Source organism: Mollisia scopiformis (assembly GCF_001500285.1).
Source record: "Mollisia scopiformis unplaced genomic scaffold LY89scaffold_26, whole genome shotgun sequence".
Classification (NCBI taxonomy): Eukaryota; Fungi; Ascomycota; class Leotiomycetes; order Helotiales; family Mollisiaceae; genus Mollisia; species Mollisia scopiformis.
In genome coordinates, this window is record NW_017263606.1 from 632,140 (window position 1) to 646,037 (window position 13,898).

The 13,898-nt window shown below is 46.6% G+C and overlaps 6 protein-coding genes across 6 annotated transcripts; 1 reads left to right on the plus strand and 5 right to left on the minus strand.

Annotated features, from left to right (window-relative positions):
• Nucleotides 1-472: 472 nt before the first annotated feature.
• Nucleotides 473-1,261, minus strand: LY89DRAFT_596547 (putative NPP1 domain protein; the record flags this gene model as incomplete). The annotated part of the gene is made up of 3 exons (XM_018209929.1): nt 473-855; nt 905-1,014; nt 1,062-1,261. The coding sequence occupies 3 exons, from the start codon at nt 1,259-1,261 to the stop codon at nt 473-475; spliced, it is 693 nt and encodes a 230-aa protein (XP_018064806.1).
• An 833-nt stretch (nt 1,262-2,094) lies between these two features.
• LY89DRAFT_656229 (uncharacterized protein) lies at nt 2,095-3,351 on the minus strand. Its single transcript, XM_018212372.1, has 3 exons — nt 2,988-3,351; nt 2,617-2,926; nt 2,095-2,564 (listed from the first exon to the last, which is right to left on the minus strand). The coding sequence occupies exons 1-3, from the start codon at nt 3,205-3,207 to the stop codon at nt 2,150-2,152; spliced, it is 945 nt and encodes a 314-aa protein (XP_018064807.1). The 5' UTR covers nt 3,208-3,351; the 3' UTR covers nt 2,095-2,149.
• Nucleotides 3,352-7,212: 3,861 nt separating this feature from the next.
• Nucleotides 7,213-8,520, minus strand: LY89DRAFT_689692 (uncharacterized protein). Its single transcript, XM_018215951.1, has 2 exons — nt 8,387-8,520; nt 7,213-8,317 (listed from the first exon to the last, which is right to left on the minus strand). Exons 1-2 carry the CDS (start codon nt 8,510-8,512, stop codon nt 7,523-7,525), a joined length of 921 nt encoding a protein of 306 aa, XP_018064808.1. The 5' UTR covers nt 8,513-8,520; the 3' UTR covers nt 7,213-7,522.
• Nucleotides 8,521-9,157: 637 nt separating this feature from the next.
• LY89DRAFT_689694 (uncharacterized protein) lies at nt 9,158-9,972 on the plus strand (the record flags this gene model as incomplete). The annotated part of the gene is made up of 2 exons (XM_018215952.1): nt 9,158-9,679; nt 9,735-9,972. One exon carries the CDS (start codon nt 9,161-9,163, stop codon nt 9,470-9,472), a length of 312 nt encoding a protein of 103 aa, XP_018064809.1. The 3' UTR covers nt 9,473-9,679; nt 9,735-9,972.
• Nucleotides 9,973-10,019: 47 nt separating this feature from the next.
• Nucleotides 10,020-11,098, minus strand: LY89DRAFT_740166 (uncharacterized protein; the record flags this gene model as incomplete). Its single annotated transcript, XM_018220556.1, has 2 exons — nt 10,020-10,956; nt 11,031-11,098. 2 exons carry the CDS (start codon nt 11,096-11,098, stop codon nt 10,020-10,022), a joined length of 1,005 nt encoding a protein of 334 aa, XP_018064810.1.
• A 370-nt stretch (nt 11,099-11,468) lies between these two features.
• On the minus strand, nt 11,469-13,243 carry LY89DRAFT_740167 (uncharacterized protein; the record flags this gene model as incomplete). Its single annotated transcript, XM_018220557.1, has 3 exons — nt 11,469-12,356; nt 12,416-13,126; nt 13,184-13,243. The coding sequence occupies 3 exons, from the start codon at nt 13,241-13,243 to the stop codon at nt 11,469-11,471; spliced, it is 1,659 nt and encodes a 552-aa protein (XP_018064811.1).
• Between the last annotated feature and the right edge of the window lie 655 nt (nt 13,244-13,898).

Genomic DNA, 13,898 nt, shown 5'->3' on the forward strand with positions numbered 1-13,898 from the left:
TGCAAGAATAGAGTCTCCCTTGTTTACATCATTCGAATTTAGTTCTTCGTTGTTGAGCTCATGAAGCAACAAAAGCTTTCTGATAGCCAGAAGGCTCTTATCTTATGCCTTCAAGATTGAAAAGGTCATGTTAAAGAATAAATTGCGCTTCGCCATTGTACAAGAAGTATCAAAGTGGAACTGACTTAGCGTGAATAGATGCAATAAACAATATGTCTTGAGATAAAAAGCCATCTTGTTTTTGACAAAGCAGCCAATCATCCGCTTGCTTAGAAGGGCTTTAGTTTACTGCGGCTTTTGATGAAGAAGAAGTCTTTGTCACCAGGGTTTAGGAATTTTTTGCAAGGAATGATTGCTTTAGAAACAACAATAAATTAATTAGAAAGTATAGTGCCAAGTCCGGTACAGTATACTGTCTCTTAGCCTTTCCTCCATCTACAGCGAAGACATTAATCATGAACCTTTTACGCATTCAAAACGAGCACTTCGCCAGATTACTCTCGAAAGTAGAGTCGATAAAGGGAACAATTGCACTTCCAAAATCCGTATCAGCCAATGCCGTCTGAGCCACTGTTGGTAGACTCTCCCACGCAATCAATGGCTGCTGACCTCCCACAGTAGTTGTCAGGCCACAAGAGTGGTCCAAAGGCCAATAGCTCTGGTACTTGATCAAAGGTCCAGTTCCAGAGAGCGAAAATTCGTCAGTTGTGCAGTCCCAGCCACCATGTGCTGAGGGGCAGACGGCAACGATATTGTCGGCTGTGGTAGAAGATTCACTAGTCAGCCATACAATGACTCCTTCCCAGTCGTGGCGGTGGCCGATGCCATCTGATGGTTCGTCTTTTGGCATGTACCCTGAGCTCTTGTCAGTGGCTACTTGGCGGAAAAAAAGTGGGGGACAAACAAGAATACAAGATGGCGAAGTAATCACCGTATGCCTCCCCGCGGCTGTATATCTGACCCGTACTGCTACTGCAATCTCCATCAGAAGCACCGGTCGGTTTTAAACCACCACTGGGCAATATTAGTGTGTAAAAAAAGGAGGAGAATTAAGAGCTTACCTAGTATTTCCTTCAGCATTAACAGCAGGGAAAGGCACGCATCCGTTAACGATATAAAGGTATGGTTGGTAAGCTTCATAGGCCGTGCCGAGAGTATCGTCTGGAACAGTCTCCGCAAATCCAACAACGGCATCCGAGTCGATGACAGAGCGGCGCGCGATTTCTGGTCGTGTTTCTGTGTTGCGTTCGACAAGAGTCATCGAACTAGGGAGAGCATTGCATACTACAGCAGCAGCCAAAGCACCAGCAATTATTCTTGAAATGACAGCCATGATGATGAAGATTCGCAACGACGAACATCGGCAGCAATAATGGCTTCCAACATGTTTATACCCATCTTTCGGTAAGAACTCCCCTGATCAAACATGGATCTAGCTTATCGCATTTAATCACGGAGATGAAAATCGATGATTTGCATGCCCCGCAATTCCTATTCAGGAATAACTCCGTCATGACAATTTTTATGATGGCAAGTGATGGCAATTGCCAAAGTCTGTGACGACTCGGGTACCTGCATGAATAGATGCAAGAGAAGCATACTTGCTTTCTAGAAGCCTTTGATGGCCATTCGCATGATCACGTTTTCATATGGAAGCATCACCTTTGGGTTTCAGATCGGAGGACCAGGAATGGTCAGGGCTCCGAGTCTATTCTTCGAGCGAACGCTGGCCAAGGCTTTCCCAGCTTTAAAGCATTAAAACGTGATGCTGTGGTGATCTTTGAATCGTGTTGACATGCATGCTGTGGGGAAGGGCGATGCGTATGACCTAACCTATACCAAGCGTGATATAATGCAGGGGGTCCGAATCGGGAACTAATGCCGGGCAGCTCTGCGGTTCGGCTCGATGTCTCGAGAACTAATAGCCCTTCATTTCTTCTTCTTGTCATTGCTTGATTCTTCAATGACTATGTTGGTTTTTTTTTATTGAAGAGCTTTTGGGTTGAATGCAATGTCCAGGGTAGCTGTTTTTGCTATTACTGAGAAGTGAGTTTGAATTTAAAGGCGATGTAGACACTACCGGAACGAGGTCTTCCCATGCAATCAATCTCGTCCCTTACTCTCAAAGGTTCGCCGAATGCATCTATACTCAGCCCGATGCGACTTGAGACTGATGTTCAACGCTGACCGTGATCTCATTTGAATCAAGTCGCACGCCAGTCTCTGCTTTTGAGGTACACTGTGCCCCAATCTGTCCAATTTGCTCATCCAATTTATTGACAGAATACTCGAAATCAGAGCGATGTCTTTCATGCGACAGGATGCCCCCCTCACCACCGCCCGTTGTAGCTACCTCCTCCATTCTCGAAATAGACTGTGAGAATGGAGTTCGCTTCCGTACAGACACAATCAAAGGGCGAAGTGAGGGGAGACAAGCAGCAATGAGGTAGGCGCCTGTTTCCACAACAGCCCAGACCATTAGTGGAGCTGCGTCCCAAGAGAAGTCATTTGCTTCATTTTGGTTGAAGAATCCAACAAAGCGAAGAATTGCACCAATAAGGCCGCTAAAAGCGCAATCAGTAATGTTTGAGGTGAGGGATATCTGGGTGCGCTTACACACTGGCTGTAGCAAATGTTATAGCTATTCCAACTTGCAAGGTCCTAGAACCGTGGAGTGACCACACTACCGGTAATGGGAGCAGGAGCATGGCGACGTCTGTGAGGATGCCAGCGATTGTCCAGGTCGCCATACGTTGAAGGTCGTCAAGGAAGATCCGGAGGTAGAGCGCTATGATTGCAAGTTTGGGAAACAAGACGGCGGCAAAGTATACTGGAGGAAGAATGAGTTGGAACTTGGTAAGCAGCAGAATTTGTTGAGGATCGAGAGCGGCCATATGGTGTCCAACACCAGTATGCTTGAGCGATACTAGAGAAAGTTAATCTTGTTTCTGAGTAGGAGACACTCTGTGGCAGTCAAGATTGCTTACCAATAACAACGGCACAAATCGAAAGGCAAAGTATACAAGCTGGAATCATGAGATAATCATCCGCACCCCATTTAATGTGGCCTTGATAACGAGTCCAGTATCGTAGAGCAGTAAACAAGATCTCCAATGTTATGAACGTAACTGCTATCACCATTGGCGCTGTGCCTCGATACTCCGTCAAGTACTCTGGACTGAATTCTTCGGCCGAAAGATCCACCATGGCTATACAATTGTTGGAGCCACTCCCCGGGTAAAGAGCTAGTTAAAGGTTGAGGTTGGCAGAATTGTTCAATAAGAGGGTTTGTAGGATACAATAGATTTGATTTCAAGGCGAGGCTCATAGCAATGCGACGTGATAAGGACGTACACAAAGAGGCATAAAATGATGATACCGCATCTACCAATAGAAATGGTGCCGACATGCATCAACAGTGTCACTGCATCATTTTTGGGGCCAAAATTTTGTTGTTCCCCGAGTTTAGGCAGGTGCATCGAACAGTTGTTTTATGATTGAGCAGATATTTAGGATAAATTGTGCACATCAGCAGCTTACTGCAGAAGGCTGTGGTGTCAATGGCACTCTACCATTCTTGTCAAGAGCGCTCTCTCTGGCTCCGCCAATAGCGGTTTAGCCGTGGTCCCTTGCACATCTTTTGATGTTGCTGCCGGGGACACCTGCAGTGTCGCACTGCATTTGCTGACAGACGGCCACCAAAACCTCCCACAGCGTGTATGCTTGACGTTTTGAAATCGTTGGAGCCTCCAGTGAATTAATATTCTACCCACGAAATTCGTCTGTATCAATGACATCCGAGTCTCCACTCAGATGCCACGTGATGATTTTAGAAAGCACGTGTTTGCCAACGAGTCCCATCCTCCAGAATACATTTCAAAAGAATCGCACCGAGAAGTAACATCAAAATTTTGTTCGCTAGTCCATACTTCTGTTCGGAGGGTCGTCGCTGACACAGGGTTACTATTCTTGGAAACACACAACAGTTGAGAAAGGGGCTCGCTTAGGACATTTGACTCCTTTTAGCACAGTTTGGGGACAGGAAATCCCATGTCATCAACCGAGATCAAATCATTACTTCTACAACGACCCGAGTATCAAAGAACATATGGCCTTCTGTGAGCGGATTTCATTACCAAAACCAGATCCGATTACTTCCAAGATCAAATACCGCAACTCTTAGGATTTTCTCGAAGCTAGGAGTCCGCAATGTGGAGTTGAGACTCAAACTCCACTCCACTCCACTCAACATAATCTGGAAACCAATCGAATCCCAAACAGTAAAGGTATACAGAATTCTTCGCGCAGAGTATATAGACCGTTGTATACAAGACCTCTGGTTCCATGTCTTTAGGGATATTCAACATCTTGTGGACTTACTTTCTATTTTCTTCGTTCAACAGGAAGAGAACATCATCCCTGCCAGATCCATGTGTTGTCGTACTCAACCGTAAACTGCGAATGGCCAAGAGGGTGAAGTATGAGGGGTTGGGATAGTTGATGAGTAAGACATGGGTTAGTTTTGTGAATACTTATGATCCTAATAACCATGGTGGTAAGTGAGTATTGAACTTTGTCATGGAAAGACGACGCCAATATTTGTTGGTAGTTGCGGACTGCACAACCCACTGGGCCTGCTTACACTATTGACGAGCCAACATATACGGTGTTTGACGGTAATACAACGTCGTTTGTGGAGACGGATAATTGGCGTGTTGATGCTATGCAAATCTTTATTGATTATGCTTTGGACTTCTGGAGATGATGGGTGGAAGTGTGAAACGCTGGATTGGTGACAGGAGATCTGCCCACTGACTTGACTTCTTGATGCTGTCTTTTGTGAATGGATAAAGAATATACATATAATGTTTAAGTGTGTAAACAAGATTCAAGACACTGTCTTGAAGTTGTGATTTATCAGTACCACCTCTATCTGCACTTAGAAGTGAATGCTCGAACAATAATATACACGGTTCTCGAACAAAAAGATGTTGTTGACAACAGTGCAACCCAAGACAGCAACAACTTTTTGCCGTAAGTATAATAATTTACAGCAATAATCTTACTATAAGTATCTCCGGTCAACCATATCGCTACAGCTTGAAACCGGTGTAGAAATGACAACATCCTCCGCTGCAGCCTCCTAGGGCTAGCCTGAGACATTTTCGAGAGAGAGCTCATAAACTGTTTAGTGGGGAAAACAGAACGGAGGCGCTGAGGTCTTTATATAGCCCACTCAACACTACAGATTCTATTGTGTTGAGAATGTTAAAAAAAATGAACCAAGAAACAAGGAGTTTCGCCATTGAATTAAATAGTGAAGTGACTTGAGAAGAACAAAGGGCGATTTGAAGTCGTACGTGTGACTCAGCGCAACCAGATACAGCTCAGAGTGATGGGTATATAAACACTATCTCGCTCTACCGTTCGAAATCTTCATTCAACTTATCTTCTGCATAAGAAGGTACCATAAGAGTCCGAAGGCCGTCCGTACAGTATAGGAAGGAACCTCAGTACAAGCGACAAAGAAAGGTTTCTGTTGGATTTTTGAAAAGTCAAATCTTTCCCATGTTCTGGAAGAACTCGAAAGTTAGAATTCAAGATGACCAAAGAAAGCAGAGGTTTCAATAATCAAATTCTTGACAACAGCATTACCCCCCTGTACAATTCCTCAAAGTGGTCATGAAAACAAAACTGAAGAAAATCAAGAACCTACTGACCCAAGCGTAAGAATTCTCTTTAGTGAGCCGGATGCCCAACTAGACAGCTGGTACAGCACAGCGACGATGAAGATGCAGGTCTCTTGGGTTAACTACAGAGTCCGTGGTATTGAAGAGAAAGCTTTCTTATATAGATCTCTAGATCAGCAAATCCCTACCTGGCGGGTTTGAAAAGTGGATGAGACCATCGAAAAGTCCTTTGTGAGGCTGAGCAGTGAATTGAACTGAAACACGCCACAAGAAAGCTCGAAACCTAAAGAACTCTATGAGCTATTAGGTAAGAAAGGTATATAACGCCCATCTCCCCTCTTCTTTCTGTTCTCCTTCTATCACGGTCAACTACATAGACGAGATAAACCCGGCTACGACGGTGTGTAAGCCATCTTCTTCGAAGCTGGGTCGACGTCCAACCCGGAAGTCCGTCATTTCCCACGCAAAACTCCTGTGATTTGCTTAGAACTTTCCACTGTGAATCCCCAACTTCTTATTAGACGAAAACAAATGACCTTTCATTGTCAATACTCTGCTGGGTTATTAACAGCAGAAATCCAATCACCAACAACAAATGAACCCACCACCGCTACCCCACACACCAAAACTGCATCTGAATAATCCACACTCTCCGGGAAACATCACCCGGTCCCCTCAAAGACTGTGCACCCGGTCAGACAGTTCTCCTCTGAGCTATGGGCGATGGTCTAGCATACAGAACACAGAACAAAATTTCGCAGCAAAAAGGCGGCGCTTTATACCTGATTCGGTTAAACTCCGGGTGTTTAGCTGGATAATTGCGGGGCTAAGGCTTGACTGTATGGTTCGAGGAGGAGGGGTGAATGTGTTTTGCGTGGAAAAGAGGGGGTTCGAGGGTTGTTAGAAGCGGTGAATCTGGGAAATCGGGAAATGGCAGAGAGTTTGGGAGGAGGATGGGGTATATAAACTCCTACATCCTCTATTCGTTTTAATTTTGGTCAACAAAAATACGGAACTCCATGATTACAATTCATCATTGGGAAGTGTGGATCTAGCCCGGCGTTAGACTTGACTATTAGAAGTAGAACGAATTGATTGGCAGAAAACGCGTCAGCGCTGCAAGACTGTAAGAATAGCAAGTAACAAATTAACTTGACTCCAGATCTGTAATCGTAAATTGACAAAAAGATTACACTTGACAGTGAACACTTTGTCAGAAGAAGAAGTGGCTTTCCTCTGAAGTTTGATATTCCGCTTGGGGATCCAATTCCTTGTAGCTTCACTAGAGGAAAGCTTCGCAATTATTCATGGCATCCAAAAGTACTCACGTTGATCCATACATTAGCTCCTAGACCAATGTTCATCTACTTGAAAGATATTCTGGTGGCTAAGGATCAAGGATAACTTGCTGAGCACTTTTAAAGTTTAGAAATATCTGTGTCGAGTCCTACATTCACTTTCTGATCTGGCGTGAAAGAGTGAACTTAGAAGCATATACTGGGAACTTGACAGCAGGAGTGATCTTGATAACAAAATTATTACGCAAAGAAATTCCTAACTCTGAGATTTCTCTAGTCAAGAATGCTCCGCTCGGGGACCAACATTCTCGCTTCTAGTCTCGAGATTGCCTGTTCCATATGCTCTAAGGCTCAAAAGCTCCCACGTCGACTTCGATATTCTCGTGGCCAATTACCGGGTCATCTTTCCAGTAAGCTCTGCCCTCTAAAAGCCCCAACATCAACTTCGACATCCACACCTTGATCCAGCACAACAAAATGACAGACCTTGACGGCATCCAAAGCTCTATAATATTTATACAAATCTACACCACTCTAAGTACTCGGCTCCAACATCCCCGGCCTCGCCAACCCAATCTCCGGACACCACCTCTCAATCTCCCTCAACCCCTCCTTCCCAATATTCTTATGCACCTTATGATACCCCAGCGGCTCCTTCTCCACACTCGTATGCCAATCATGCTGGCACGCAAACGCCACCGCCTCCCTAAAACTAGGCAACTTCGCCCCCCTCAAATCCATCTTCCGACTAAACCACACATCTTCACCTCCCATCGTCCATTTCCCGCTCCTCGTCTCCTCCTCCCAGTTATTCTCCGGGTTGGACAAGATATCAAGTATCATGGATCGATTACGCAGCGACAGACCGCCGTTGTAGAGATGCTCTGACCCATGCAGAGGAGCAGCGATCCAATCCCATCCTTCGTCGACGTATTGGTCGACAGTTTTATGTGCGTTTCCGCACAGCACGGCGTCGGCTTGGAAGATCAGCACATGTGTCGCGGGCGCTAATTGTTCCCACAGCCACGACCGCGAGAGGTAGAGGTTCACGCCATTGCGGGAGGTGAGGTTGAATTCGTCTGGTATGTAGCGGATTTGGATTCGTTTCTCCGCGATGGCGAGGGCGAAGGGCGCGGAGAGGGAGGAGGGCAGCGTCGTGGGCGTGGTGTAGAAGATGATGGGCCAGCTGGGACCGAGGATCGAGTGGTAGTGCAGGATGAGGGGGATGAGGTTCGTGGTGTATTTCGTGTCGGATATTACTGCTACTTTGTTTCTTATCAGGCCGTATGTGTTGGCAGAGGATGTGGTGTCGGGAAGGATGTTGGTTTTCTGTTGGAGAGGTATTTAGCCTCTATCGTCGTGTCCATGGAACTGGGAATCGAGGACTGGGATGCTTACCTCCTCCGCTAGAACATTTCTAGGGTTTAAGGATATTAGGAACCAGGTCGCGATGCAAAATGCGAGAGTGAGGGTTCCGATGCGCCATATTGGTCGTGATTTTATCGATGCCAAGAGGCGCTCCATTGCTGGAGTTGAAGCATTGAAGCAGAAACGAATGCCAAGGCGACGCCAGACATTCCGCTGGGAAATGCCGCGGCCCCGTTTCCTAGGGCCGGGCGGGATCGTTTTAGAGGCGAGATTCAGGGGCTCGGCTGCCCGAGTTTAGTGGTGCAGGTTCCCGAAAAGCTAGCCTGGACAGTAACACAAAGACTATCACATATCGCAAAGGAGAAAGAAATAATGGCTTTACCAAAACATCGATACGATAGATCGTGCTCCTTCAGCTCTTCATATGATTGCTTGGGATCAGGTTGAGAAACTTACTAGCTGTGTAGTGATACAGAAATAGAGGTAATTATTTGGTTGTTCTTGGGCCAGGACTGTAATGGAGTCTTACAAATAATAGCATCTGCCATATACTTGGGAGACTTGTAATTGGAAGCTGTCTAGAATCCACGTTTTTGTCAAGCAGACCTAGTCGTGATAAATCCTTTGATGGGTACATGCATTGCGCGTTTGCTGTGTGTGCTTTTCACTCTCCTTCTTCAATTTTCCTCTTCTTACTTTGCTTTGTCTCCCATAAAAAATCCTATCTCTTATGTTGTGAAATCCTCAAATTTATGTTCGTCAAAATTATCCGTTACATCCTCGGGTCTCGCATCCCACTGCAGTATGTCGACTGAACCTCGTTTATACAGCTTTCACAACCACATCAACTCCCACACCACAGCAACTCCTCAAATTTTACCTCTCTGTCAACCCCATCTATACGACTCGCAAAGGGATCTCAATATCCCACTTTCACGATTATCTTCAAATGCACCTCGGAGAAATTTACCATCAGCAAAGCCACAACCTCCCGGCCCTCCTCCACCCACATACCCCGAACTTCAGACTCTCCCACCAACTTCAACACCAGTCGCCATTAGAATATCCCACATGCCAATCATCCGGCCACTTCAATTGCGAAAGACCGAATTCTAAAAGGTCTAGGAAAGGGCAAATCGAATCTAGAATCCGCTCTCGGTCAAGCCCGAGGAAATCCTCCAGCTTCCAGTCCCTGCTACCGCTGCGCGAGAGCATTCAAATCCAAAGGCCCATTCACGACATGTATCGTTGTCTCTGGGGAGTTTGCTGGTGCGTGTTGTAATTGTAGATATAATGGCGATGGGTCGGGGTGTGAACTTCACCGTACGTATGCTGAAGCTTCTTGGCACTTGGGAAGACCTGACGCGAAATTGGACAGGCATGTACTCTGACCCTACTGCTCCGAAGAAACCGAGGAATTCTTCGGTGATGCCGAGGCCTCCTCCACCCTTGAAATGTACTGTTCGCAGCAAGATGGTGCTTCGGCAGCTGGATAGGGCTAGGAAGATGGTGGGGAGACGTGGAAGTGAGACGTCGGTGGAAAGTAGGTGTGATTGAGTTGGATGTATCGGAGTTTGTCCACAAAGTTGATGTCCTTGCAATAGTCACCAAACAAGATGTATTTCCTCTGAACAAGTTTCAAAAAATGTCATTGTTCTTACTTCTATTCATCCGAGTCCGAAGCATGACCAGGGATACAATGAAATGTACCAGGAGCTCTACCATCGCTGTCCAAAACCGTGGCAATGAAATCCCCATCATCCTCGCTAAGACCAGAACTCTCGCTATCACTATCTCCAGGAGCGCGGAAGAAACGTCCAGAATTAGCAGTCGGCTGCTCAAACTTACGACCAGCAAAATCGTAGTACCACCGTCTCGTCGCCAACTCGTTGTCTTGTCCATTCGTCAAGAGCCCGAGATTGATCTGAGGAAGACTTGAATCCGGCTGTTGGTTTCTCGAATCCTCTACCACTAACTCAATAGCTCCGAGAGCATCGACCATCTTGATGTGGAGGAACCAATCCCCATGCTGTGGCGAGGGATCGACGATCTCGTCTTTGCCGACAAATTGATCATCACGGCCATCAATGACTATCCATAACTTCCTGAGAGCAGGGAAATGCATACACACCGTGTGAAGATTGCGAAGTGGACCCTGTCGAGCACTTGGAAGACTGAAAGTGTCCAGCGAAGGGCAAACAATTGTTTGTCCGCTGGCATCTCGCCCTTTGAAGACGGTAAGATGAAGGGCTAGATTTGTGACATTGGATGTCCAGCTTGAAGCGTTGCTCACAACGGTATCGTGTGTGAGGTCGAATTGAAAGAGGGGATCACATTGATAGCAAGCTCGGTACACCGTATCTCTTTCAAAATCGATGTAGAGAATTGCGCCGTTCTGCTGGCAGATATTGGTAGGTTTATATGATTGTAGCATCAAGCGTCGCGCTTCGTGGTTGACTTGTAGTAAAGGTAGAGAGAATGAAGATGTGCTGGCCCAATGCCAAGGACCGTCGATTGTTCGATTCTTTTGGTTGAGTGATTCTCCTTTGGAGTTGATGAGTTTGAGATCAATTATTCGGGGTTCTGGGAAAGAGCGATTCCTGTGCGTCGGGTTTAGCCGCAGCTCCAGTACTTCTGCGCGAAGGTGGAGTAATTATAAAAGAAGTTTACGTACCATATGTTCAATCGAATCTCTACTGGAAAGAGTGGAAACAGAGCAAAATGATCTAGACAAGAGTCCATAATAGTGAGTCTCGCAGATATACCAGTATATCTTTTGGATTGCGTTTTTTTTGGGGCGCTGACAACGAGAATGCGACGTCCCTCTCGGACTTTATAAAACACTTTCCCACAACAACGGTGAGTCAGGCGAATCAACGTTGGATCGTGCAGTGCAGGGGTCAAGTTGGATGTGGGGGATGTTAGCGAGGAGGATGCGATTGTTGGCATGAGAAATCAGATTATCACCCATCATTCAGGTAACGAACGGTAGTACGAAATAATAAGTAAAGGAGGCCCTCAAGGTTTTCCCCACATGGCTACTGGAGAAGAAATTCCAACTCCACATCGCCGAACGACCTATCCCATCTCGTACTCCGAAACACATCCAGCATCATCCAGGTAAGTAAGCTCTCTTCTCAAGTTTGTGCTCCAAATGCTTCAACAGCTCCACCCCTCTCCCACTGATCATCTCAAAAACGTCTTTCGCCCACTCCATCTCTTTCATACAGCCACTCTCACATAGCGCCTCAATCGCAACTTTCAACGGGAAGACAGCCGCCGCGGCCGCAACTGTGCCTTGTTTCGACGACATACAATATTCTAGCGACTGGCAAATGTTCTTTGCTGGCTGCGTAAGATCTGCTCGATGTTCGAGAGGCGGTAGACGAGCGAAAAGCGAGAGGTCGAGGTCGATTGCAGAGAGGGCGGGACTTGCGGGATCGGGCGAGGCGTGGCCGGAGTGGTCAGAGTCGGGAGAGGCAATTGGCATGAAGGAGGAGATTGTAGTTGAGCCTTGAAGCTGGGCTTCAGTTTGCATGGCCGTGAGGAGCTCGTAGATCTTCGCCATGCCGGACCACAGGATGGATGTTAGTGCCCAGTAGAGCATGCAAGTGTGCGCCGTGGTTAAATTCGGGAATTGGAAGGCGACTGGAAAAATCGAAATTTGGGTTTGTTCTTTGGGGCTATTGTTGCCGAAGCCTTTAGAGAGAGTTGACCAGTATAGTGGTCCGTCGGCTTGGGCTTCGAAGCGTGCGTGGAAGGCACTGAGTCGAGCATCGAGGACCCAAGACTTTTCTAGGGTTTCTAGTAACACCATAACGAACTTCTCTGGAGACTCGCTTGGAGGATTTGCATATACATTTGCAATTCCTGCTGCTACTTCACTTTCGACGTCTAGCAGTTGTTGTGTGATCGGTTTAGGTCGTGATTTCCAAGGCTTCTCCCTCCACTCGGCAGATGCGAGGAAAGTATCCCGTTTCATGACGATCGCTTGTTGGATCTGGTAAAAGATATCAGCTCATTTCTTTTGTGTAATTAAAGGAAGCTCGCCGAGCTCACCTCAAGCTGTCTGAAAGTCATGAAAAGTTTGTGCCCAAATTCTTCATTGAATGAATCAGGTCCTCGCGTCTCAAAGAGCTTCGAGCAACCCGCCATATGTCCCTGCCATGCTCCAATTGTCTTATCCGGACACTCAGTGACCTCGTACATAATGAGAAGCATGCAAGCTGCTAAGGTCTCATCTCTGTACATGAGGTCATCGCTCCAGAGTGCTTTCTGGAGCTCCCATAGTGCTTGGACATAAAACTTCAAGCTTTCTTGAGTCAAAGTTGGAGATGAGTTGATGTGCCCAAGATGAGCAGTGCAGACGGCGAGAGAAGATGCTTCGAGTGCAGCAGTGAAATGGGGATGCGAAGGTAGCATATAGAGCCAATTTGCGGTGGACCCATTTGGAAGATAGGAGTATAGGAATTCGGAAATAATTTGCTCGCGGTAAAGGGCTCTAGCCGTAGGACTTTGGAGGGTCCAGAGGGATATATATGCGTTCTTGAGAGATATCGTGCCTTGGAGATCTGGTGGCTTTCGTTCTGCTTGTTTATTGGGTATAGGCACGTGCTTCTGGGGCGGTGTTGGGGCGCAGACTTTTGGAGGGGTAGCTTGAGCATCCTTCTGCGTTCTGGCATCCAAGATAAATATTCTTTCACGTTGATATCCTCCGCACTCTCGGTTCGATTTGGTGCAGACTTTGCAGATTGGTCTCTCGAGGCTACACTTTCCATCAAAGAATTAGGAAGAAGCAGGAAATCTTGAGATTTGAGAACAACTTACAGCGACTTTGCGTTGCTTGCATGTCTTGCACGCTTTGGACCGTCCTGGTACACCAACCATGGTTCCAGCTCAGGAACATGCTTCGCCTTCAGATGCAAGATGGTCACTCGTCCAGAATATCTGGCCCAAGGGATAACTCGAAGTTCTCCGATTATTCATGTAGACATGAAAAATCGGTTGAAAAATCGTCAATTGGCGAAATGCGATGAAATTATTTTGAAGCTCGAAGTGGGATGGGAAGGGCCGCGATTTAAATCTTGTCGATCAGGCTGCACGAGCTTGAAATCCCTGTCTCTCGGGAGCGCCACAAATTCTAGCGAGCGTCCAGGGAAGCAGCATCCCAGTCAGCTCTGAGAAGGCTCGACATGTGCGCTAAGGTACGAAAGCTCCAAAGGGTTGTGATATCGTGGGTTGAAGTCAGTCACTGTCTGCCTTATAATCGCAGAGATTAGTGAAGTGACCCATTTTGGACAGAGGGCCAGAGATTGCACTCAACGTGGCCACAGTGTCACCGACCTGATGATGAAATTTCTGCTTCTCTGGAACTGTCGTAGATGTGGCCAGCATCGAGACTACAAGCTCTTAATTGACCCTGGTATATCGACCTCCGCTCGCTATAACTCCTTGGGTACCATCCGATTCTCGTTGCGGTGATACTAGATGCTTTCTCCAAAGAGCAAATGCAACGGAAGAGATGAGCCAAATAATTTTCTCA

What these genes read in the sequence shown, in the direction of transcription:
- LY89DRAFT_656229 (XM_018212372.1), bottom strand. Translation starts at nt 3,207, where the DNA reads ATGGTGGATCTTTCGGCCGAAGAATTCAGTCCAGAGTACTTGACGGAG. An exon ending in GATTTGTGCCGTTGTTATTG is followed by an intron (nt 2,927 to 2,987) that starts GTAAGCAATCTT and finishes AACTTTCTCTAG; the next exon opens with TATCGCTCAAGCATACTGGT. An exon ending in ACATTTGCTACAGCCAGTGT is followed by an intron (nt 2,565 to 2,616) that starts GTAAGCGCACCC and finishes TTGCGCTTTTAG; the next exon opens with CGGCCTTATTGGTGCAATTC.
- LY89DRAFT_689692 (XM_018215951.1), bottom strand. Translation starts at nt 8,512, where the DNA reads ATGGAGCGCCTCTTGGCATCGATAAAATCACGACCAATATGGCGCATC. An exon ending in GAAATGTTCTAGCGGAGGAG is followed by an intron (nt 8,318 to 8,386) that starts GTAAGCATCCCA and finishes CCTCTCCAACAG; the next exon opens with AAAACCAACATCCTTCCCGA.